Consider the following 26,755-nt stretch of genomic DNA (forward strand, 5'->3'; position numbering starts at 1 on the left):
TTTCAGTGCTAAATTTCAGGTGACATTATTTCATATTTATATCTTTTATTTATATTGTAAAATAATTACTTTGGATGCTTTCAATTTGCTGACCCATTGCCACCCTTAAACTTCATCCATCGCTAACCCCTCACACCGTCAATCCCTGCTTTCTAAAACCCCCTCACTACACCAAAATTACATTCACCCCAAAGCTGAAAAGTTCTATGTACCTCTCAAATCCACCATGCCGGAACCATTTTTGGATTTCTTCTCAAAATTATCTTTCCTTTAAAACGGTTCCTTTAATTTTAATTTTTTTTGTATTTTCTTAAAATTGTGTTTCCCTAAAATGTGTTTTCCATGGTTCGTTTTCCTCCAATGTGGTTTCTTAGTTTTTGTTTTCCATTAATTCACACTCATCATAGTAGTGATAATGATGACCAATACAGATGAAAAATTCATACTTATGGATTTTGTTTTAAATCTCTTTATTGGAATTTGCAAATTATAAAAGGAAAGCATTGTTCACAAAGTGTGGTTGGCACAATGGCAATATAACTGTGACAGTGGCATATAGTTAAAGACATGTTTACAGGCCAAACATTACTTATGGATGAAAGTAGAGCACAAGTCCTCACTTGTCAAATAGGTGATACATTCATTCAAATATTCACTTTACATGGGGGGAGGGGATAGGTGAAAACGGAAGTGGAAAACCAGAGAGAAATTAAACAGCTGAAATACATACCAAGATTCAAGAAAACATTGGTAAAGTGAAAGTTTAGGTTATACTGTAATGGTGGGAGTTCATCATATAGCGTTGACTAGCCTTGCAGGCACATTTGACAAGGGGAGTGTATGCATTAAATTAAAAGAATCGATCCAGCAAGAGATCAGAAGAACAGCTCCAAAGCTCTCAGTTTTGGTGGATTAAAGCAGGTAAATTCTATGTATGAGAGGTAGCTTCGCAGGGAGCACCATATTGTTTGGAATTTAGCATTTGTACAGGAAACGTTGTGGGAAAGTTGTTCCATTGCTATCACATGCCACAGGCAGGAAAGCCATTGTGTCACTGAGGGTGAGGCTCTTTGTTTCCAAGCTAACGCAACCAGTTGCCTAGCAGTCTGCAACATATAGCTAATGAGTACCCATTCAGCATGTGCCATGGCCTTTAGGTTTAGGGGCCGCAGTCCCAATATTACCATAAAGCAGGTGGCAGGGAGAGGGTATCCCACTACATTTTTTATGATGCCCAGAACCTTTTTGCAAAATTGAAGGCGCAAGACTACTAAGTGTGAAAAAAGTCACACCTATCTAGCCTGCACCACCAGCAAAGGATAGATCGCCAATATGCGAGAGAGCATGTAATTCCATTGGAACATGAGCTTGTATACTGTTTCCCTTAAAGAAAGACTACAATATATTTTGGGGATATCGTGCCACAACGTGTCCCACTATTTAGGCTTAATTTCCCCAGGGGCATCCATGTTCGAGAGTGTTTGGTAAGTGTGCATACTGAGAGGTATAGAGTGTTAAAGTGTGTGGTATGTATTGGATATAAGCCTCTTTGAACCCCATCATAAGTTCTGACCAATGTCTCAAATAGAGTTTATGGTTGGATGACTGATGGGAAAACTGAGGGATGGAGTGCCCAATGTCGTAACTGAAGATACTGCAGGCTAGTGACATCGGGAAGGTGGTATTCATGCTTACATTGGTTGAAGGATTTCATAGTAGGTCCCAGGAATAGGTCACATAATGTCCTGTAGTCCTTATCAGTTGTGGAAAGTGTGTGGAGACTGGCCGGGGCAAAGCCTAGGTGTGAGATCAAGGTGTTAGGTGAGGGAAAGGTGTCCAATTCCCAACCTAGCGCTAATTTATTTCCTCTATCTAAAACTGTTTTGGTCAGGGTAGTGGTGTAGGCTTTTGGGAAGCCAAGTCCCACAAAGCCATACATGCTACCGCCCTATCCATTTGGAACTAGTGGCTTTCACCATCTTGTGCAACCCAGGCGGAAATGTATTGCAGGTTCGCTGGCCAGTAATGCTCCAAAAGGTTAGGGCAAGCCAGTCCTCCTCTGTCACATGGTTGCATCAAGACAGCTGTAGAAATCCGGGGCTGCTTCCCTTTCCACAGAAACACACACAGGTCACATTGAAGCTGTGTGATATTGTTCTCTGGGATTGGAGTAGGGAGAATCTGGAAGAGGTATAGGACTCAAGGAAGGATATTCATTTTAATCACATTTGCCAGCCCTAATCATGAGTCATAAAGAAACCTCCGTCATCCAAGGTCCTCCACGATCACATGGTGGAGCAGTGGCCAAGTCGCAGCAGTCCAGGGGGTGGGCATCAGGTTAAGGCCCAGATATCTGATTGCCCCTGAGGATCATTGGAAGGGGTAATCCCTGCATCACGGTTACACCATGGTTCATACATGTGGATTTTAAATCCCTATACTAATTGACTCTCCTTATGAAGGAAGAACCAGGAGCTAGTTCCATACAATATCTGATATCTCCTTCTTCTATTCAAATCTTTCAAATTTGAAATGTCTTTCTAAAAGAATGTAATTCACTACATTATATGTTTCTGATAAATCATGGAGAATTAGGGCCTCAAAATAGACATTATTTAGGGCAAACAACAGGTACTGACTGATGTCATCTACTAGAGTTTATGTTTCTCTTTTGTCCCTGAATTCTAATTGGTAGTTATGGAGTGGTTTAAATTGTTTTATTTGTTCTTCCATAATTGTCTAGTTTCAATTTCTATGATTTTGGTTAGACAGAGGAGATTTAAATTCATATAGGTGGAAAGAACCTTAGAATCAGCTATTGATTTCTTCAGGAGTGGAGTTCAACATCTGCTAAAATCCTTTAGTATTTTATTTTCATCCTGTTATGCGATGATGACTTTTTTGACATTCAAAGCCAGTGTTTGGAGTGACGCCTTGATGCATACTGCTGTATGGTGTTTTGAAATAAGGTTTGTCATTTTGTTCTGCTAAGATTCTCACTCAGTTCACTACTGTTTTGAATAGGGAAATGGGGTTGTTCAAGGGTGGTAGCTGGATTGAGTGATAAGAGTTTTGTTTTGTGTTTTTTATGTTTTCCCAGGTTTTATTTACATTTTGGCTTTTAAGACTGTAACAAGTTTTCACAATGCTTGACATCTTTAGTTCCTCTCAATTGGACATTACTCACCCCTCTTGTATATTTTAGCTAATGTCAAATCTCTATACAGGGTTTGAGGGGTGGCAGATACTTCTTAAGTTCCTTGCTTTCATTCTCATGATGTTTGTTGCATGCCCCAAGTTTGTGCTTCTTTCTTACTTTCTTGTAAAGTCATGTATATATCCCTATATATGCTGCAAAGGAATATTTTCTAGGCAATACTTAGGATGGTCTGTTTGTTGATTTTATTTGGTTGTTACAGCACCCTGTCCTAAAATGTTTTTATATTAACCTTGTCAAGTTAAATTCCCAAGTGGGATGTGGCTGCTGTTTCTTGCAAGTTGGGCGCTTTTTTACAAAGAAGGAAAGCACTACGGTATCCATCTTTATCTGTAGGTTGGGCAGTGGTCAGCGAGCAAATGGTATTGTTATAAGAGGTCTCGCTGCATGTGGGCTTGGAGTGGTCACTTTTTTCTTATTCTTTGTCCTCACTCTTATCAGATGGTTTTGTGAATCAGGATTTTCTTATTGCGTCTGTACCACAAAAAGTTTTTAAAAATGTCTTTGAAATGTTTCCTATTTCCGTTTCTTGCCTGAATCATCATCCCATCATTTGCATAAACTTGTACTGTGAATTTCAAATGGAAAAGCACTATAACAAGACAACTAGATTTTATATTCTCCTTGAATTTCATCTGATTATCTTGAAGGACCTGGTGGATTTGCACATTGTACCACATTGTGGAGGTTTACACAGAAAATCTTTACACACCCCTACACTGGCAATTAAGAAGAGATGAGCATGACACAGTGATCTTTCTGAACCCTCACAAATTAGCAGCTTTTCAGGTGAGCTTTTATACGCTCCTAAAACAACGACGCAGACTCTGCCTTGTCATGTCATCGCTGGCAGAGAGGGGGGTAGTAATCCCCAGGGCGGTGCTGCTTGCACCGCTGTCCTGGCGTATTAGGTCCGCTGGACCCTCCTGTAGAGGAAAACTGGTGGTGCTGGCTTTCCGGCCACAGCGCTACCTTTGCGGTTATGTGGCATCAGACCGTCTCATTGGTGGCAGTCTGACCGTCACTGCGACACTGTCAGTCTTAAGACCGCCAGGGTCGTAATGAGGGCCTAAATATTTTGTTTCCAAGGATTCCTGCTGCCATTCATGGTATATTGCTGTTATGTTGATGGCATTTGCATTATCTTCTGTCATAAAATGTACTGATTGATTAAAACCTCTGCCAAGTGTGCTGCGATAAAACATGCAAACAATTAATTATTAAGAAAATACTACTGTATACGGGCTTCAGGCATTTGCTTGTACACAATATTAAGACATTTTGCAATTGTTCAGGTCCATATTATTTCAGTTATTTTCCTGACACAGTAACTCTTTCTACTTTCCAGCTGACATTAGTTTGTAAATGCGATAGTCATCATTTGTGAGAGAATGTTGTTTGCTGGTTCTTGATTGTGTGTGATAAAGAGACACTGGGCCTCATTGTGAGTTCGGGAGAAACTCCATCCTCGGGGTGGCGTAGAACATTACATCTGCCTTCCTGACAGACTAGTGTCCACCAAATTAAAAATGACCGCTGGCCCAGAAGTAATTTCTGTACATTCAAAGGAACCACTTCCACTGTGTATAAAAAGTTTGATGGATGGCTGATGTTGGTTTTGATAGACGTCCGCCAAACATTTTCTGTTTTTTCTTTTTTGAATCACACTCTGAAAGCAGGTTTTGTTTCTGAAAAACAAAACAACTACTGATCCTCACAACTGGATAGTTCTATCACAGGGTTTGGAGTTTGAGCTTTTTTTTCTGTCCCTCACAGCCAGATTTTCCTGCCTGTGACTGACAGAAAACAAAGGCATTACATTGTTCACCACAAATAGTTTTCAATCGGCAGAGCCAACATGGAATTCGTTGATGAACAATTAAGGCCCACCAGTCTCTAAATGTGCCAGTTGGACAAAGGTTTAGGTGGTAGGGTACCCCGTTCTATACACAGTGGAGTTCCCTGCCTGCCAGCTGCTAAATCAGGCTTATTGTTCACTGATTTGTTTAAAATGGCTTGTGTTAGTTTGGGTGGAAACAAAAAGAGTTTGATTTAGGATAGTGTTTTGTGGTGTTATATTTGTACAAGTGGTTCTGGCAAAGCACTTTTCAACTTTATGTTAAGTGCTCTTTTTAACATTTTTTGCATATATGCATCTCAAACAAGGATAATACCTTATCATGTAATCTTTTGCTTGGGGGTGTTGTATGTTAATGGTAGTTTTTTTCTGCTTGTTTCTAGGACGCATGTTAGTTTTGTGCATGACAGCGCTATTGATTTGCCAACTGTATGTATTTGATGGAAGTTTGGTGAGTTTGCTAAAGACAAACGTATTTCACAGAGCAGCAATGGTACACCTGGAATACCTCCTTGAGCATGCAAAGGTGAAAATTAGTGACTTAGTGCTGGTACAAGACAGCTTAAATGCACACTTTTGAACAGGCAATGACAACACTGCTGTAATGTTTGTCAATGTGCATCATTGTGATGATAGCAAAGAAAGAGCAGATAAAGAAACAGGCGGATAAAGAGGGAATTAGAATTAAATGATAACTTGATTTGAGAATACAAAAAGCTGAAGGAATCTGAGAGCCTAAAAAGAAAGAGAAAAGACTTAATTGAGGATGAGAGTGGACTTGAAAGATTCATTTGTGAAGAAAGTATGATAGTTGATAACCATTGGAGGGGGGGGGGGATTGTAGGAACATTTTAAATATAGAGAAAAATAATGCAATGAAATGTAGCCTTAATATGTAGGCTTTAAAGTGAATAAGTGTTTTTTAATGCAAAGAAATGTATTAGGCAGACATATTTACATATACAAGGCCTGAATCAAAGTTCCAAAAAGTTTACTGATTGATAGACAAAAACAATTTCATCATCAAAATGTGCAAAACAGAAAGCATGAGTACATCATTGAAGACAGTAATTGCAATTAAAAAGATAACACAAAACCCAGTACAAACACAGATAAAAAGTTACAATTATTAAAGCGAAAATCAATAGATGGTCCCCACACACATCAGTTCACTAAAACATTTTCTATCATATTTTGTCTGGCACACCATGCAAGCAGTGCTGCCCACCGGATAATGTACCTGTTTTCCCCCCAGCCTTTCCCTGGTGGTTTACCCCGCCGGGGGAAGGCTGGCGGAATGGATGCCTCGGGCCCCTGCACTGCCCATGCACTTAGCATGGGCCTTGCAGGGGCCCCCGTGCACAGTCCCGTCACGCATGTCTCTGCCCGATTCACGGACAGTGATATGCGCGACGGTTGGTGCTACACCCAATGCACTGCTAAATTGCCGCCGGCTTCATGTGGAGCCGGCATCAATGTACAGGCCCTGCATTCCGCTGGGCCAGCTGGCAGAAACTCTGTTTTCACCCCCCCGGCCCAGCGGAATGATCATTATGTGGCAGGCGGGGTCTACAACATACTGGTGGTCTTTTGTAGGTTTTCTTGCCGAGTTCGTATTGACCACAATAATCTAGAAATTAATCTATTTTAGGCGTGGGGTTACACATTAGGAAACATCTAGTGAGTCTGCCCCTATAGTTGGACCATTCATTTTGGGCAGCAACTTTCTCCTAGTATCTTGAGTTAACCAGTGGACCTGAGTTGGCCAGGATGAATAAAGGCTCTTCCCAAAAATTGGCTAAGTCCACCTCCATCCATGCTTTTTCCAAGTAAGCCAGCGCTTTGATCTTGTTGGAAGATTGCAGTTTAATAGTGTCATAAAGTCCTGCTCTACAGTCATGCTGTTCGCTAGTAGCCCAAATGCACACCCAGTAGAACAGTGGCCTCACGGCTCCCAGGTCAGTAATGAGGTTGATGTCTAGGTTGAATGATAGTGGCACCTAAGGGCTTCCCCTTCCTACTTTAGTGAGGGCTCTGATAAAGTTATTTTCTTTAGTGCCCATGACACCAAAATTGCAATGGCCCCATAATTCAGCACCATATATTGCCACACCCCATGCTTGCATCTTGTAAATTTCCATTACAGGGAGAATTGGGAACCAGAAAGCCTTCTTTGAAAGCCTAAGGAATGCCCCTGCAATGTGGGTTACCATATGTGAGCGTTTATTGATCTGTGGTGCCCAGTTGGCCAAGCGGATCCCTAGATAATCAAATTATGTGACCCTTTCAAAGACGTCATTTCCCAATTTTACTACACACGTCACCTTTTCCTTCCTAGAATAGGTCATCTGCCTAGTCTTTTAGGCGTTAAGTTCAAGGCCATAATCGAAACACAACAGATTAAAGTAGCCCACAAGGTTTTGGAGACTCATCTTCATTTTGGCCTTTAGGGTGGTGTCAACAGCAAAGAAGAGAGCTGGAATTTTCTGTCTGACCTGCAAGGGTAGGGGAATCACTACTAGACACAATTGTTGATTTAGAGAAGGAAGAGGGTAGGAGCCAGGACACACCCCTGGCGGACCCCCTTATTGTTATAAATTGGCTCGGTAAGGTCTCCTTTCGTGCCACATCAAACCCTGGCAAAATTCCCCTCACGGAGGCGTACAATGATCTTTAATAAGTCACATAGGATCCCTGCCTCATTTAAGACCTACAATGGTTTCTTCCTAGGTACCAGGTCAAAACAATTGCCACAAAAACTTCAACCCTGTCTATATCAATCGTTTTCCACTTAACCAAGTGGAAAAAAAGAACCTGGTTTTGGATCTGAAGCCTGCTTTCAAATTAGACAACATATGGTTATCATTAAACCACTCCAGTAGCTGTTCCAAGACATATTTGCAGAAACCTTTTGAAGTTTATCCATTATTGGGTGCTAGTTAGAGGGGATGCTAAGATTCTCCTTGTCAAAAACAGGGACAAATTTTGCCCCTCTCTACCAGGCCTGAATAGCTGACGCAGCATTTTCTGACAAGGTGACCTGGTTTAAGAATGTGAAATGTTATTTTTCCTGACCTTCCCAAAGATATAGTTTCATAATGAATAATAGTTGCATAAAATGTTTTCATTTAACTTTGCAAATGCTTCTGATTACACAAAGAGCACTGTAGAATAATGAACAAGCTACTTGTCTCTTATTGAGGTAATATAGAAGCTTATACATTAAGGTGCAGTCTCTAAAGGCAAATGAATGGTGATAAAGTTTCTAAGCAGGAACTTTGTATTTTATAAAAATGTTTAACTTGACACTGCGTCTGTGGACTATTGTATTCTTGGCAAGCAGACTAAATAGTGATCCTGTTCCCAGGAGGGCATTGAAAGATTATTGGCTGACTGAAGAACGCAGAAGCAGCATGTTTTCTGGTGGATACACTAGCTACCTGTGGATTTCTCACCTAATGAATTCTCCCAATGTGCCAGCATCCAACGGAAATTTTCTTCCCAGCTTTGCACGTCGACAAGGACATCACTATTGCCCGACTCCCAAGTGACTCCGTCTGACGTCATCGTGGCAATAAGAGGACCTCGATGGCGTGCTGACGTCAGTTTTCACCATTTTGTTACGTGCCTTTGAGGCGAACAGGTGATCACCTGACATCACATACTTGACATGAATACATCAGTCAAATATAATACACAACATTTAATCAAATATAAACAGCAAAAATACAAATATATATATATATATATATATATATATATATATATATATATATATATATATATATATATATATATATATATATATATCACACATATATGTACATATATATACATATACAACACACCCTAGGAAATCTTGGCAAGACCAACCAGGCAACGGGGAGGCCGATGGGACCGTGAGGAATCCACAGGTAGCTAGTGTATCCACCAGAAAAGGCATTACCGAAGGTAAGTAACTTGTGCTTCTGATGGATACAACTACCTGTGGATTCCTCACCTAATGAATAGAGTCCCAAAGCAGTACCGCACTCGGTGGCGGGTGCCTGAATGGTCACACCAAGAAATCCTGCAGCACGGACGGTGCAAAATGGCCATCCCTCCTCTCCGAGTCCAAGCAATAATGCTTTGCAAAAGTGTGGAGGGAAGCCCAAGTTGTGGCCTTACAAATTCCAGCCACAGGAACACCTCTAGCCAAGGCTGAAGAGGCCGACTTAGCCCTGGTGGAATGGGCTCTATTTCCAACAGGACGAACCTTCTTTGCCAAGGAATAACATACTTTTATGCAAAGAATGACCCACCTGGAAAGTGTTCTTTTGTGGACAGCCTTGCCTTTCCTCTTCCCCAGGTAGCTGACGAAGAGCTGATCGTCCACCCGGAACTCTCTCGTTCTCTCGATGTAGAAACTTGAAGCTCTCCTCGGGTCTAACCGATGCAGTCTCTCCTCCTCTTTTGATGGATGGGGAGGAGGGTAGAAAGACAAGAGCGTAATAGATTGTCCCAAATGGAAGGGTGTAACAACCTTCGGTAGGAAAGCCGCCCTGGTCCTCAACACCACCTTGTCCGCATGAAAAGAAGTAAAAGGGGGTTTAACGTTAAGCGCTTGAAGTTCACTCACTCGCCTAGCCGACTTCATGGCTATGAGGAAAACAGTCTTTAATACTAAAAACCTTAATGGACATGAATGTAAATGTTCAAACGGCGAACCCGTCAGGAATGTGAGAACCAAATTCAAATCCCACTGTGGCATAATAAACGGAGTGGGAGGAAACCTATTGGTAAGACCCATTAAGAACCTTATAAATATAGGGCACTTAAATAAAGAGGGCTGGTCAGGAAGGCACAGAAAGGCCGACAGTGCCGACAGATAGCCCTTAACAGTCGCAACTGCACAACCCCTGTGCGCCAAGGACAACGCAAACAATAAAATGCCTGACAAATGGGCCCGTAAAGGATCAATTTGCTTATCTCCACACCAAGCAGCAAATTTTGCCCATCTGCCAGCATAGATAGATTTGGTGGATTGTCGCCTGGCAGATAAAATAATGTCCACCACTTCTGGCGGGAGAGAAAAGGAACTCAGATTGCCTCGTTCAATCTCTAGGCATGAAGGTGGAGGCTCTGGAGGTGGGGGTGTAGAACCTGCCCCTGCGACTGTGAGAGGAGGTCTGCCCTGTGAGGGAGACAGAGCAGAGGGCACAGTGAGAGTTGGAGAAAGTCTGTGTACTACACCCTTCTTGGCCAATCCGGAGCTAATAAGATGACTTGGGCCCGGTCTTGGCAAATCTTACTCAGAACCTGAGGAATCAAGGGTATGGGGGGGAAATGCGTAAAGCAACTGGCCGTACCAGGACATCTGAAACGTGTCCCCCAACGCTCCTTGCACCGGATACTGGAGGCTGCAGAATGACAGACAGTGCGCGTTCTCCCGAGTGGCAAAGAGGTCTACCTGAGGGAATCCCCACATCCGGAAGATGTGATGTATCAGGTCTGGATGGAGATGCCACTCGTGATCGACCGAGAAGTGACGACTGAGACTGTCCACACGTACGTTCAGAAATCCAGCCAGATAGTTTGCTACTACGCAAATCTGATGGTCCTGTGCCCAGGACCAGAGCCGCAGAGCCTCTCTGCAAAGAAGGTACGACCCTACTCCTCCCTGCTTGTTGATGTACCACATTGCGGTAGTGTTGTCCGTCAGGACCTGAACCGACTGACCGTGAAGGGAAGAGAGGAAGGCCTTGAGAGCCAAACGTATCGCCCGTAATTCTAACAGATTGATATGAAACATCTTTTCCACTAGAGACCAGTGACCTTTGACCTCCAGGTCTCCCAGATGAGCTCCCCACCCTAGAGTGGAGGCATCCGTTATAACCGTGGCCACTGGTGGTGGTAGCAAAAACGGCCTTCCTTGGGAAAGGTTGCTGTCCGCAGCCCACCATCGTAAATCCTCTGCAGTGTCTCTGGAGATCTTTATTGACTCATCGAGATCCCCTCTGTGCTGAAACCACTGCCTGCGGAGGCACCACTGAAGAGCCCTCATGGGCCAGCATGCATGAGTGACCAACAGAATACATGAAGCGAACAGACCGAGCAGACAAAGGACCTTGAGGACTGGAATAACCGCTCCACTTTGAAACATTGGAATCAACACCTGAATGCCTGAATCCACTGAGGCAGAGGATAGGCCCAATTCAATGTTGTGTCCAGTACTGCCCCTATGAACAGGAGGCGTTGAGAGGGCTCCAGGTGAGATTTGGGCACGTTTACCGAAAACCCCAGATCGAACAACAACTGGGTTGTCATCTGAAGGTGATGCAGCACAAGCTCTGGAGACTTGGCTTTGATCAACTAATCATCCAGGTAAGGGAATACCGATATTCCCTTCCTCCTGAGATTTGCTGCAACCACCGCCATCACCTTCATGAAGACTCGAGGTGCGTAAGTAAGTCCAAAAGGAAGGACCGCAAACTGGTAGTGTTGCGACCCCACCACAAACCGGAGATTCCTGTGTGACTTCAGAATAGGGATATGAAAGTAAGCCTCCTGTAAGTCGACAGACACCATCCAATCCTCTTTTCTCAATGCCAAAAGCACCTGTGCTAGAATCAGCATTTTGATTTTTTCCCGTTTGAGGAACCAATTCAAAACCCTCAGGTCTAGGATAGGTTTAAACCGACCATCCTTCTTGGGGATCAGGAAATATCTCGAATAACAACCCTGAGCCCTTTCCTGCTCTGGAACCAACTCCACTGCACCTTTCGATAAAAGGACTTGAACTTCCTGCTGCAACAACAGGAGATGGTCTTCTGTGCAAAAGGATGGACGGGGAGGGATGGGAGGGGGAAACTCCCGAAAAGGAAGGGCATAACCTTTCCCCACAATATTGAGGACCCAGGAGTCCGATGTGATCAACTCCCACATGCGGAGAAAATGAAACAACCTTCCCCCTACAAGAGAAGCATGGGATGCAATGGATGGAGGACTAAGGCTGCTTTCCCTGATGCACCCCCCTCTGGAGGAAGAGGAAGAGGCAGGGTGCTGCTGGGTGGCCCCTCTCGTTCTAACCCTACCCCACCCTCTATATGACCTATAGGGAAGATTAGAAGGTTGTTGGCCTGCCGGTTGGGGTCTACCCCAAAAGGAAGTTCCTTGTCCAAACCCCCTGAATCTTCTAAAAGACCTGAACAGGGTGGTCGTAGAAGCCTGCAGGCCTAGGGACTTGGCGGTAGACCTGCTCTCCTTAAAGAGCTCTAAGGCAGAGTCAGCTTTGGAACCAAACAACTTGTCCCCATCAAATGGTAAGTCCAACAGGGTTGTCTGTACATCTGTTGAAATTCCAGAAGACCTCAACCATGCATGTCTCCTGGTGACAATGGATGTGCCCGTTGCCCTGGCCACCGAGTCCAACGTATCCAGCCCCGACTGAATAACCTGAGTCGCTGCCGCTTGCGCATCAGATAGGAGACCCCGCATATCCTGAGTCAAATCAGGTAGCACAGCCTTGCCCACGTCCATTAGGGCATGAACATACCTGCCACAAGTGGCATTTGCAGACTTAAGGGCCATACTGCATGAAGAAAAAGTCTTCTTGGCAGACTGCTCCATTCTTTTCGACTCCCTGTCCGATGGAGCCCCAGGGAAGGAACCAGGAGCCGAACACGAGGAGCACGAGGCCTGAACCACCAGACTCTCCAGAGTCGGATGCCGAGAGAGGAATCCTGGGTCTCCAGGAGCCACTCAATATCTTCTTGCCACTGATCTGCTTACAGGAGTCGAAGATACAGGTTTCCTCCAGACTTCCAGGATTGGTTCTGTGAGACCCTCGTTGAACGGAAGGAGTGGCTCCTCAGCAGCCGAAGCAGGATGCAAGACTGCCGTCAGAATGTTCGTCTTTACCTCAGCTGCCAGTAGCGGAAGGTCCAGAAAGTCCGCCGCCTTCCTTACCACTGTATGGAACAAGGTAGCCTCCTCAGTAAATTCCCCAGGAGAGGCTAAATCCCACTCAGGGGGAGTATCGAGACCACTCCCGGAGTCCAAACCCTGAAAGCCCCCCAGGGGCTCAGCGATCTCTCCTTCCTCCGCGAGCTGCCTTCGATACTCTTGCTCCTCCAAAAGCCTCAGAGCCTTTCTTCTTGAGCGCAGCCTGGTCTCTATCCTCAGCGTCGAAATAGAGTTGGCTGACATCAATGACCTCGGCTGACACAGCCCAGGAGACACACCCCGGTCTCCGGATTCGTCCGACGCCGGATCCATCGGCGCCATGGATAAACGGGCTCTCTTGACCGGCGTCGACTGGATTCGTGGCTAAGTCATTGGTGCCACCGGATCAACAGAAGCCACCAGCATCAAAGGTCTCCTTGGCGACGCCAACGGCAACGGTGCCGGACCAGCACCCTCTGCTAGACAGAAGGGCATGGACTGCGTCAGCTTGTATGGAGCCGGAACGCCCAATCCAAAAGCAAAGGGACATGAGGGACCAGCCGGTGCACCGACCAGGGACCATGGAGCTAAAGATATTAAACATAGCATTCAAGAATGCTGCCAGATCCGCTCCTGGAGCCGGGATTGCTGAATACTCCTGCGACGTCAGTGCTGGATCAGGCGCCTCCGACTCGCTGCAGGCGAGAAGCAAGGACTCTGGTGAGGCTCGACCACCTCGAAGACCGACGGCGCCCGTGAAGCCTGAGGGCTCTCAGACTGAGGAGTCACCATCAGACTGACATCCCACGTCGCACAACGCCGAGTATATGGTGACCTCGACTGGGATCGGTCTCTCTCCGTACGGCGCCGGGAATCATGCCGACACCAGGAATCATGTTGACGCAGTCTCCTATGCGACCTCAAGGACTTCCCTGAAGATGACCTCCAATGCCTATATTTCTCTTTCTTTTTAGCCTTGGCCAAAAACAGCTTGGCCGCTCGGTCCTTGAGTGCCTTCGGGTTAATTTTTTGACACAAACCACACTCCTCCACGTCATGCTCGGAACTCAAACACCACAGGCAGTCATTATGCGGGTCTGTCACCGACATGCGACCCCGCACTCCCTACAAGATTTGAACCCGGATTTACGATGTGGAGACATTTTAACAAAGTAACACCTTCAAGAAACAGTAGCTCCCCAAGAGCCAGGAGAAAAACCGTTATGCTTCGAAGGCACGGAAAAAAGGGAACTGACGTCAGCACGCCAGTGAGGTCCTCTTATTGCCATGATGAAGTCAGACGAGTCGCGTGGGTGTCGGGCAATAGTGACGTCCTCGTCGACGTGCAGAGCTGGGAAGAAAATGTTCATCGAATGCTGGCACATTGGGAGAATTCATTAGGTGAGGAATCCACAGGTAGTTGTATCCATCAGAAACTTAGATTATTGTGTCCATATTAATGCCTGTTCCTAGAGTAGGCCACCACTTACCTCATTCCTTTCCCTACAGCCACTTCAGCTACATATACACCACTCATGCTTAGACTCTAATGAGTTTCTTGAACCAATCTTTATGGGAAGTTCTGCTTAGATTCTTTATTGAATTACAGAATTCAGATATTTGATGCTAAAGCGTTAAACTTTTGGCATCCCTAATTGAAACTCTTTATGAGTTCTAACCGACACCTGTCAATCTTCCTGATTCCAAGAACAGGGATTCTTTCTTTTATGGAACACACTTTTGATTTATTGATTGCTTATTTTTGATCATTGACAAAACTAATGATTGATACTGACTCAATAAAGATGAAATACTAAAAGATTTGATTAACAAAACTTTTATACTCACACCAACTCTCATTATTGACTAAAGATATTATTGAACTTGTAATGCTAAATTGATGTACAGCTCCTGGTTGATCTCAATTAACAACAAAGACCCATCAGCCCAGAGTTAAAACAATGGGGATTTCTCCCTGATGAGTTAGTAAACCTTAGCATGTAAAATGATATTTAAACTGAGATCCCCGCTCCAGTAGATGTAATAACGTTTAACAGCTCTAGAGTATGGGTGGATACATCTTTCTTTATGCCAAATGTCAGCCAAATGCAGAACAATTTGCAATTCAATTCAGGAAGTATGTTTTCTGAATTTACCTTTGTCCAAACATTACAGCCAGATGTCCCACTCAATATGAAAAAGTGTTCAAGAAACAGAGATTTGTGTTTTCATAATGAATAATAGTTCCATAAAATGTTTTCATTTAACACTGCAAATATTTATGCTTACATAAGGAACACTGTAGAGTAATGAATACGCAACTTGTCTTTTATTGAGTTAATGCAGAAGCTTATAAATTAAGATGCAATCTCTAAAGACAAAGAATGGTGATAAACCTGAAAAGCAGAAACTTTGTATATGATAAAAGTCTTCCACTAGACATTGCTGTCTCTGGAGTATTGTATTCCTGGTGACAACTCTAAAGAGTGATCCTGTTCCCAGAAGGGTATCGAATGTTTATTGGCTAACTGAAGAGCATACAAGCAATTGTGGTGCAAAAATGTAGATTATTGTGTCTATGTTAATACATGTTCCTAGAGTAGGCCACCACTTACCTTATTCCTTTCCCTATAGCCATTTTAGCTGCATATATGCTGCTCATGCTTAGACTCTACTGAGTTGGATTGATATTGGTTCAATAACAATGAAATACTAAATGATTTGATTAACAAAAAGCTTATACTCATACCAACTTTCATTATTGACTGATAATATTATTGAAATTGTAATGCTAAATTGATGTACAGCTCCTGGTTAATCTCAACTAACAAAAAAACGCATTGGCCCAGAGTTAAAACAATGGGGATTTGCCTCTGATGAGTAGGTAAGCCTTACCTTGTAAACCGATATTTAAACTGAGATCCCTGCTCCAGCAGATGTAATAATGTTTTACAGCTCTTGAGTATGGGCGGGTAAATGTTTATTTATGCCAAATGTCAGCCAATTTCAGAACAATTTGGAATTCAGGAAGTATGTTTTCTGAATTTACCTTTGTCCAATCCCTACAGCCAGATGTCCCAATGTAGTAGGCTGGCTCTATATATAGTGTACATAAAATATGCACTGTGCAGAAAGTCCAAGCATCTCCACTGTGGTATAAGAGGTAAAAAGCAGACCACCTAATGGTCTGTTTTGTAGTAGTGTGGATGAGCAGTTAGGCTTATCTTGGAGATGGGCTAAGCATTTGTTGTACTCACAGTATCAATAAATGTGGACACACACTCGGAAGAGTAACTCAAGACCAAATTAAAAAATAACTCAAATTTTTATAATTTTTTTTGTGATTTTTCAAAGTTTAGAAAAGATATGCTTTTTGTGCATAATTACGCACCATAGGAATGAATGGGAAAAACTTTAAAACTGCATATAAAATCAGGCAATGTTTTCACAAGTGTCACCTCCTATTTTTAGGTTGAGGTCGTCGGGATATCCAGGGGGTTCAAGCAGGAGCAGCGGCTTAAAGTCTTAGAACTGTGCAGATGGACTTAAAGATAAGTTCAGTGGGTCCCCTTGGAGTGTAGAGGTTGTAAGGGGTTATGGGGCCCTAGAGGCCAGCTAGTTTTCCGATGAAGGGACCAGGGAGGCCAGGTGCAGTGCAGACAGGTCATCCAAGAGTTGTGCATCAGGGAGTCCTTGGAGCCGGGAGCGGGTCACCTGGAAGGTAGACTGCAGATCAGTAAGGCCACTCAGATGGTTGGTTCTTGGGTGACCTGAAGTCCCTCGACTGGCGCTTGCTTGTGGGCTTTTGAGAGTCCAGAGTGGACTTTCCTTTCTTAGTGTCCGATTTTGAGGGTTCAGTACCATGGGCAGTGGTGCATCTCAGGCCCTGAATGTTGCAGTGCCACCAAACTTGGCACACCAGTAGGCTTTGTCCATCGGGTCTGTCAGGTGGAATTTGGTCTGGCTGCTGGGTCCAGTTCATCAGTCAGCAGCGAGTTAGTGAACAGGACTTCACTGGTTTCTTGCTTGTAGATTGCAGGAGAGTGATACCTTCATTCTGAGAGAGGTTCTTGGCAACTTTTAGAAGGTTTGAGGTACTCTGTTTTTTTTTAGAGTTCTTCAGTTTTCCATGCGACACCTCAGTGGCAATTGTCGAGTCTTAGGAGCAGCAGGCAGGGTTTAGTGCCTTTTTCTTCTTCTAGCAAGAATTCAGTTCTCATGTTTAGGGTCTTCTTTGTTCCTGGTCTTCTTGTATCCATTAAATCTGATCTTTAGGTCTAGGTATGCCAACTAAATATTGCATTTAGTGGGCGTTGGGGGGGAATACTTGGTAGTGGCCAATGGGCCACCTACCCTAGGGTGGCTACACCCACTAAGTGACCACTTCCTGTGGGAAGGGGTCACATCCCTAACCCTGACTGGCTATTTTCCTACCATCCAAGTGGAGGAAAATGAAATGGAGTGGTCACCTGGCCTTCCACACCTGAGGGGTGGTGCCGGCCGAGGAGGGCCACTCCTCTACACTGGCTAAGTTTTCCTGGCAGTTTTCCCACTCAAAGTGGGGGAAAAAATATTGGTCGGCTATCTGCTGCTAGCAGCAGAGGTGGGGGTAAGATTTCAAAGGCAGTAAAGCCTTTTAAGCTGGCCGATGGTGAAGGAGCCTGCATGGGGAGGAGGTGTAACACCTCCATCCAGGAAAGGCTTTGTGTTTTGGCTCTGGAGAGAAGAGGCTCTCACCCTAGGAGTCCAGACTTTTGTCTGGTGGAGCAGGCGGGCTGAGACCAGTCAGCAACCATGCCAAGGCAGTTAGGTTTTGCAGAGGGCACCTCTAAGGTGCCCTATGGGTACTTTTTTTTATAATAAATCCAACACTGGGATCAGTGTGCATTTATTATTCTGAATTGCTTGATACTAATCAACCCAATATTCAGAGAGGCCATCATGCAGCTGGGAAACTCATAATGGCCAGTGTCCAGCACATGTATTTGCTATGGCTTCCCTGTATACTTCCCTGTATACTTACTATGTCTTAGGTTTTGCAAAGACACAGTAGGGGCACATTTGCTCATGCACACATATCCCCTCACATGCATTATAGTGCACCCTGCCTTAGGGCTGTGAGGCCTGCCACAGGGGTAACTTACCTGTATTGCATGCAGTGTTAGTGGACATGGCACTCTTGGTGAGTGCCATGCCGAGTTTGCAACTTTTAAATACACCTTGTCATGCACTTGCAAATGCAGTGTGCATGAGGCTAGTGTGGAGCCTCTCAGAGTTGCACAACTGGTGCTGCAGCTTTGGGAGAACCTCTTCAGTACCCATTCCTTAGGTACCAGGTGTACCATTTACCTACAGCTTACAGGGGTGGCTGAAGTGCCAAACAGTACAGTTTGGGGTAAAGAGAACCTGTTTAGCAGGAGCCCAGGGCACTTACAGTTTGAAACCACATCATTTTCCAGGCACAAAGTGAGGGGATACCATGTCAAAAGAGGTCCTTTCTTGCACCCACCCAATATGGAAAAGGGATCAAGATGTAGAGATTTGTGTTTCACCTCCTTTGTCTGAGTGGCAGCAGTGAAACACAATGAATTCTGGTATCTGGGAAAGGAGATATATCATGGGGTGCCAATAGAAAGGTGTCTGCTGCTGTCATTCAGGGTAGGAGGTTGGTTCACTGCATGCTTTTTATTGGAATAACACAACCAACCAAGTGAAACAACTGACATTATTGGCGGCAGCTGACAATGAAGTATACGCTGAAACTGCCTTTTTGTAAGAAAACTTCTTATGTTCTTCCACTTCTTTCTAAACAAGTATTCAGTCTATAATTTTTTAGCCAGGGCACTTTAGCAAAAACACTTTATTCCTCAGTCACATCTTTGCTTAAGACAAAAAAGTGGAAATAACTGGTTGTAGTGTTACTGATAAATAAATCTTTAAAACACTGGTTCTCAGTATTACGATGCTGTTAAGAATAGAATAAACTTGTTAGCTTAAAATGGGTATTTAAATAAATAGTAATGAGTGTACTATTATAAGAAGATATACTGCAGCAGCAAAATAATGAACATTGCTTGTAAACCTTCCTATTATTTTAAATTTTTCCAGATAACGTTTGACAACAAGGCACACAGTGGAAAAATCAAAATAACTTTAGACAATGAGATTGAAATTAGGGAGTGCAACGAGTGGCATATATCTGGATCCAGTAAGTAGATTAAGAAAATATGTAAAAATGTGGAAAAAAACAAGTATGTCTTGGTTGATGTATTCATACACTTTAAAATGTTTTCAGTGCATGAAATTAGTTGAACCACAGTAAACTGTATATCTCGTGTTCAAGAGGAATTTTTTGTAGTGATGTAACCTCATAGATTATTATCATAGACTAATAGACCATTTGGGTGGTGTTTAAGGAACAAAGTTTTGTACAACAGCAGCACAAAGGTGACCAGGAAAGGGTATGTATCCTTTTTATTTTTATTTGACTCTGATTTTGGGGAGTCAGTCTTCCTACAGACAGCTTCAGCTATCTTTTGAAGACCTAGGCCCTCATTACAACCCTGGCGGTTGGCGGAGAAGCGGCGGTCTTACCGCCAACAGGCTGGTGGTAAACATTTTGGAATTATGACCATGGCGGTTACCGCCATGGTCATCTGCCACTTCTTCGATCAGACCGCCAGGACGGAGACGACCGCTGGGCTGGAGACCTGGGTCTCCAGCCCGGTGGTCGTCACAATACCGCTGGCGGTATCATGACCCGGCTGACCGCCATGGATTTCATGGGGTTAGGAACCGCCATGAAATCCATGGTGGTGAGCACTATCAGTGCCAGGGAATTCCTTCCTTGGCACTGATAGGGGTCTCCCCCACCCCGAGTCCTTGCCCAACACCCCCCACCACCCCTGCCACGCCCAAAGGTGGCAGGACCCCCCTCCCCACCCCTACTCCCAACATTACATTACACATTCACACCTGACACGCATACAGGCACCACCAACGCACATACCCGCACACACACCAACAAACATGCCAACAGCCACACACACAGTCATACACACACAGCCACATTCAGACATACACGCACACATCCATAGAGACATACAAACACGCACTCATTTCCAAACACACAACACACCCCCTCTACATACACACACGCACACCCCCATGCACGCACACAACACACAACACCCCCCCACGCCCCTCCCCTAACGGACGATCAACTTACCTTGTCCGTTGATCCTTCGGGAGGGGACGGGATCCATGGGCGCTGCTCCGCCGCCAGCACCCTGTCAACAGAACACCGCCACGCCGAATCACTCAACGTGATTCGGTGGGCGGTGTTCTGTTGACGTGGCGGTGGAGGTGGAGCAACCTCCACTTCCCCGCCGACTGCCAGTATGGCTGCTGGTGGCTCTCCGTCCGGAAAAGGACGGAGAGCTGCCAGCAGTCATAATGCGCCGAGCGGAAAACCGCCTGCACTGGCGGTCTTCAGCACGGCGGTCCCTCTGCGGTCTTGTAAAAAGACCGCCGAGGTTGTAATGACCCCCCTAATATTTTAAATGTTTAATATTTACCCACGTTGGGTTGGTCCCTTACTCAAAATTGGATGGCTTTTGTGAGAAAATGGGGTGTAATATTATATGGCATGGTTGTGCTACCTCACCGTGTAAAACACATACCAACCCCTTATGGACAAGTAGGTTTCATTTGTTAAACCTTTAGCTCACTCCTGGATAGCTGTGACTCTGAGTAGTCAGGCCTACACAAAGGAACAAGTGTAAAGCATTTGAACATCACCAAAATATTTGAAGAAGAAATACACGAGGCACTCAAGAAATCTGACACCAGTTTATAAAAATAAACTGTATTTGTATATTTGTTTAGACACCAAAATAAAAAAGGATCCATCAGAGTGTTGCGGTGCTACAGAATTTACACGGTACAGTAAAGATGCACTTTTTTACTTAACAGAAAATAAGCATTGGCAAATTCAATGAGTTTGAAACTTTTTCAAGGCAAACTTCGGTAAGTATCAGTCCCTTGAAGTCCTCTTGGTCCTCGTAGACGTAAAGTCGCCACTAGTATACTAGTCACCTGGTATCGCGACCACAGGGGAATTCTTCCTTGGATGGATGCTTGTCTTCAGGGCAACAAAACTGCACTCTGACAACTCTCAGAGGTTCTGTATACTCAGGTGCAACTGTGAGCTTCAGGTCCTGATCCCTGGTGCTGCACTGCAGTGAGAAGATGTGGTCAGAAGATCTGGGCTACCAACTCAACCTAGCAGGCTTCTTCAGACATTGTGACCCTGTGCTGCGAACAGGAGGTCAGTCAACTTGACTGGGCTTGGGAAACTGCTTCTTCAGGAGCAGGCACAGTCCCTTCTCCTTTGCTAGCCACCAGGTTTAGCAGGTGCAATCCATGTTGGTGCGACTTCTCTTCACCAGTTTGTTGGGGCAGCAGAGCAGCACTACGTCAGTTCTCTACTCCAGTCCACTGAGGTCTGAGTTCTGGGGGCCAAGGGTGCCCTTTCTATGTCCTGAAAATGCTCCAGTGTGGATGCAGTCAGTAGCCAGTAGGCTACTGCTTTTTCTCCCTCCTGATGACCACTTCCTGCGAAGTGTGGCATCTAGCTATGCCAGAATTCTCCATTCTACCCACTTCAAACATGGCAGAAATGTTCTTTTGGCGAGAAGAGATCCTTAGCCCAACCCAAATGTAGGGCTAAATAGCGGGGCTACAAACTCTTGAAAAACAGGTTTGGCAACTGGTTTACCCTCTCCTTCCCAAGTGCCAGCCTATTTACCTAAACAATAAAGAAGCCACTCTCCCAAGTGTGCACCATTTGGCCTTCAAAGGCAGCTTTTCCTTAGAAGCTCACTTATTAGGTTAACACCTGTGTGGCTTCTAGACATGAAGAGGTAATGTAGGCTGTTATGTAGGCTTCTATTGTCTTCTTTTCTGAGAGTCATTTCCATGTCTCCCCGGGAGGGCAGAAAGCTGTCTCAGGGACAGACCCCATGTGCAAACGTGGACGGCACTAGGGACTTTGTAAAAAGTTAATTTCAACTTGAGTATCAAGTCGGGTTTAATGTAATGAGTTGTTTGATACCTTGGAGTATCAACTTTGTTTGCATTATTCAGGAGTTAGCATAGCTGAGGTGTCAGCATGGTAATTCTGAACTCGCAAATGGGACTGCCAAGTCCTTCCACAGTGAAAACAGCAGTTTCACATGTTTACAGTCAGAACTGGTAAAATACATGTTTTGCCCTGTAAATATGTTGCACCCTGCCCTAGGGCTCACTAGCCCTGCTATACAAGGGACTTACACATATCACAGGGGAAGGTTTGGGCTTTGCCATTCTTTTAAATGGCAGGGTTGGGTTAGCAGTTTAACAACTGCCTCTTCCAGACTGCGGTGGCAGACTGGGAGACATGTTTTACCTTTGTCACTTCCAGGATGGCACAACCAGTGCTGAGGTCCCTGTGGTGAACCTCTAACTTACAGGCCAAGGGTACCTTGTGTGCCACATACCAGGGACTTTTAAGTAAGCTAGCTTATATCAATTGGATATATGCTAATCAAACATACTAAGTTTTGAGGTCAAGGCGCAAGCCCAGAGATGTGGTTAGCAAACCTCGGTGCAGTCTCAGAGTCGAAAAACCAGAGGCATCAGTCCAAATCTTTTACGGCGACCATACAAAAAAAGGCATTTCATTACAGCGTTCCTATCTATTTATCTTCCTTGCTTCTGATTTAATAGTGTTCCTGCCTATTCTTGTGTTTATCCCGCTCAGTAGAAATTCGGTCTCGCAGTATCTTTAATGGATGAGTTCTATCAATCCACTGCTAACATTAAGGAGCTACTTGCTTAGCCATGGCTATTCAAAATGGTATTTTGTCTGTCAGAAAACAACTGACTCAAAACCATTTTGTACTGTAGTAGTTGAAGATGACTTATTTCTATACACAAGTAGTCGTATTAACTGAGAAGGTTAGAGTAAATTGTTCCGGAAAACATTGAAATGCATTAAGAACCATGATAATGGCTATTAACTATCTAAGGTACTGCAGCTCCCCATATTAAGTATTTGTGTTTCACTCCTGGAGTAGTGTTTTGTCTTCCACTTTTAACACCAGGAAATTATTATTATTTTTGCAAACTACTGCATCATTCCATTTTTAGCTGATGTCAATGCAAGTACCTGTTCTTCATTGTATTTTTAATCTGAAATTTGTGTTCGGTGCACATTCAGTAAATTGTCACCTTTCACAAAAAACACTTATTCGTCAGTTACACGTAACATACTTAACCACATGTATACATGCACCTTTTACCTGTGGAAGAAAACGGTCTTGTTAATCAAATTACATTAACTCACGTCTTCATTAAGGTGCTCCTCTGCCCGGAAATCTGAAGAACAATGTCCTCTTTAGAACCATCTAATATAGTGTAGTCAGGTAGGAAACTGCGGATTAACTTGAAACAGACTTCAGTCAATGTATTCTTCTTCGTGCCCTTTAGATGGTTTCTAGAAAATAGAAAGCTTCTTTTGAGCAGCACAGGAGCCTCCAGCAGTCTTGGGCGTCTCCTACTGTGTGCATCCCTGGGAACAGTCCATGTATTGCAGACTCGGTGGTTATACTGTTTGCTGCTGTCAGGGTCCCGAGCTTCATGATCAGCGCTCTCAGCAACTCCTTGGCTTAATCCCTGGAAGACGTGGTAGGTCGTCTCACTTCCGATGCACTTGCTTGTACTTCTAGCATGTTTAAGATGTAAATCCGCATTGAAAATTTGCATTGGGAGAAATGACAAAATGGCCCGGAATCACTTTAATGAATTATGTAACCACTTGACCCACTATATATTAATGGCCCGATTTAAATAATCCAAACTACTGTAGTTTTCATTCAGAAAAAACACACACTCCATGGAACACCTGTACTAGGTTTAATAATTAATAGTAATACTAAATACTTTGGAGACATATGTGGAAAAGACTCATAATGTAAAGTGAAAAATAGGACAGCAAAACCTGGGGAGGTGGATAACTGTTCAAAGATCAGTATACAAGAATACATTTGAGCAGACAAACATATGGCTTAGTGATAAAATGGACATTTGTTTAGAACAGTATAATTGTAGAACCGTAACTTTATTCTCAACATGGTATTAAATTGTTCGAATAAATAGATAATTAAGTGAAAGAAAAATATGGGGATGGCAATGCCACATACAAGGCAGGACCACAGTCTAATAGATATTCGCTGGCATCAACAGAATTTTGAAAGTAGGTTTTTTCAGTACCTAACGTAATATAATCCAATACTTATTGTGATTATGTGAAGAGGTCAGTTTGCAACCATAAATAGACCGAGCTGTACTATCTGACCATGCTCACATAATTATTTCCTTTCACATCCAGAAATAAGAACATAATTATCTGAGTTGTAAATATTTTCATAATAATTCTCCAAGGCATTTATAGACTTTGAAAATTGATATCGGCCATGCAATTAACAAATGTGCTGCGGTAAATGTACCAGTTCCATTTTATTGGCACAAGGTGCAAGACTGAATTTAACATCAAACAGAATGCAAGAACTCAAAGAAAGAGTGTGTAGGGCCAATTATTGAAGATTGGAGTCAAACACGTATAGAGCAAAACGTAATATGAAGTTATATTTAAATAAGTACATAAATATCTGAGGTTTTAGGATTGAAAATGATACAAGAATTTGTTTATCAATGGACGCATGGGAAAATATTTTGAAAACATGAAAATTCAAGTTTATTCTTAGCACTGTTCTTAAAAAAGGAAAGTAAGTAAGTCTCATTGTCTCTTTTGTGAACCAAATAATTGGAACATATGTAAATAAATGTCAGAAGAAAATTGCATAGATTTTCGGAAAATGCCATCAGACATTGAAACTTATTCCCAAACTGCATTTATTTCCAAATGAACTTTATTGAACATTTTACAATAACCATACTACAAACAGACGAACCAGCCAGGGTCACATCGACAAGGAGTCTAAATCAGGAGCATACTCCATCCAGTCTCCCCATATTCAAAGGGGGAAGGGTATCAGTCCAGTTCGGGACTGCTGGTATAGATGTGACTCTAGGCTGGAGGGATGAGAAGGGGTGGAGGAGTGGAGGCAAGGGGGTCGGGAAGGTTTGTGTATGGCAAATTAAAGTAAATGGGAGTGTGAGCAAAGCTGCACATTGAAGCAATGGATCAGTCACTAGTGTCAGACCCAGTGAGGTAGCAGGGATGCAGAGTGTAGGGTGTAATAAGAGGGGAGCTCGCAGGGGAAGTGCAGCAAAGAGCCTTTATGAGTGCATCGGGGGTGCGGACTCAGCATTGGTCATTCTTGACTCTTCCAAGACTGAATCACAGACGGAGGCGATGAGGTACTTGTGGAGTCCTCTGGATTCCTCCCTGTGCACGGCCTTGCTCTCTGCTTTGGCCTACTTGAAGAGGGCTTAAGGGAGCAAGAGGAGTGGGCAACAAGGCTTTACAAACCACGAGTCATGCTGTTGCCCCCCTTCCATCATATAGATGATTCAAACTTGTTGTGTCGTACTATACCTTTAAAGTAAGACGTAATGTCTTGTAGAATGTTATTGTTAGAATACTGCGGAGCATTCCCTGACTGAGTAAGTTACTATGTCAGGCTGGTGAGAGGATGCTGCGTAGAGCCGTTGCTCTCAGTAATTAAACTTCAGATATAAAAGAAACTGATCAGCGTCGGTGTCATCTTCAAGAACACAACAGAACTAGGTTGTGGGCCCCGGGTTCAGTGTCCACAATGGACCAGAGACTGTGACGGACATACCGTATTTGACCATACTTTAATTGTTGCCCTCTGTGTAGTGAGATCTGATCTAAGAGGTCTTCAAACATGAGGAGGCATCATGAGTATCTAAGTTGGAGCAGTGCCAGTGTGTCAAGTCACCTCAGCTGCGGGGTCCACAGATGTTGGTAGAGCACAAAGGGGAATGCCATAGGTGTAAGATATGGTGCCCCTGGAGCTACAGAGAGTCAGAGCATAAGACCATAGTGCTACCTGGAGTAGGCAAGGTGGGGAAAGGAGGCATTGAGGGCCAGGGGCTAGAAGTATGTTGAGGTCCTTGGACAGAATGGGAGTCCCTCCATTCATGTCTGTTCTAGGGAGAGTCCCGCTAGCTGAGCTATTGAAGTTGCACCAACAAGAAATAGAGTTGTAGGTCTGGTGCCTCAACCCACTCTAGTCTGCGGAGAGGCACAACTTGGTGAGCTACACCCTCTGATGGCCCATGTGGCAGAGGAGTTCAAGAAGTAGCAAGTCTAAGGCTGCCAAAAGCCTCTAGGAGAGCATGGCTGGCAAGTTAGCTAAATAATACAAAAGGCAAGGGAACATTTTAATTTTAGAATGGGAACTGCCCCTGATAGGAGCAGGATCAAACGTCTTCCAGAACACCACCTGGGAGGTCAGGGCAGTAAACACCCTCGCCAGGTTGCCTTCCAGCAGGTCACTATTGGAGTGGTAGATTCTGATCTTGAAATGGCGGAATTATGTATTCTCCCAGTGGAGGCAGTTCCTGGTGAGCCAGAAGTCAGTAGAGTGGACCACAGGGGCAAGTGGAAAAGTGCAGGACATCGCCCAGTTCACAGGGAGACCGGTCACTGTAACAAAATCATTCAAGATCAGGCCCAGTTTGGTAGTGTTGAAAAGAAGATCACTTAAATATAACAATAGATCACA

The 26,755-nt window shown here is 44.1% G+C and overlaps 1 protein-coding gene across 4 annotated transcripts in view; it reads left to right on the forward strand.

The window, feature by feature from the left end:
• MCOLN3 (mucolipin TRP cation channel 3) overlaps nt 1-26,755 on the forward strand; it is a 391,010-nt gene that overhangs the window by 224,522 nt on the left and 139,733 nt on the right. For all 4 annotated transcript variants that reach the window (XM_069232275.1, XM_069232278.1, XM_069232277.1 and 1 more), the window contains one exon: nt 19,107-19,206. In XM_069232275.1, the coding sequence (XP_069088376.1) occupies nt 19,107-19,206 (100 nt within the window). The remainder of the gene's footprint in view (nt 1-19,106; nt 19,207-26,755) is intronic.

The sequence above is a fragment of the Pleurodeles waltl genome, chromosome 4_2 (assembly GCF_031143425.1).
Source record: "Pleurodeles waltl isolate 20211129_DDA chromosome 4_2, aPleWal1.hap1.20221129, whole genome shotgun sequence".
In the NCBI taxonomy this organism is placed as follows: domain Eukaryota; kingdom Metazoa; phylum Chordata; class Amphibia; order Caudata; family Salamandridae; genus Pleurodeles; species Pleurodeles waltl.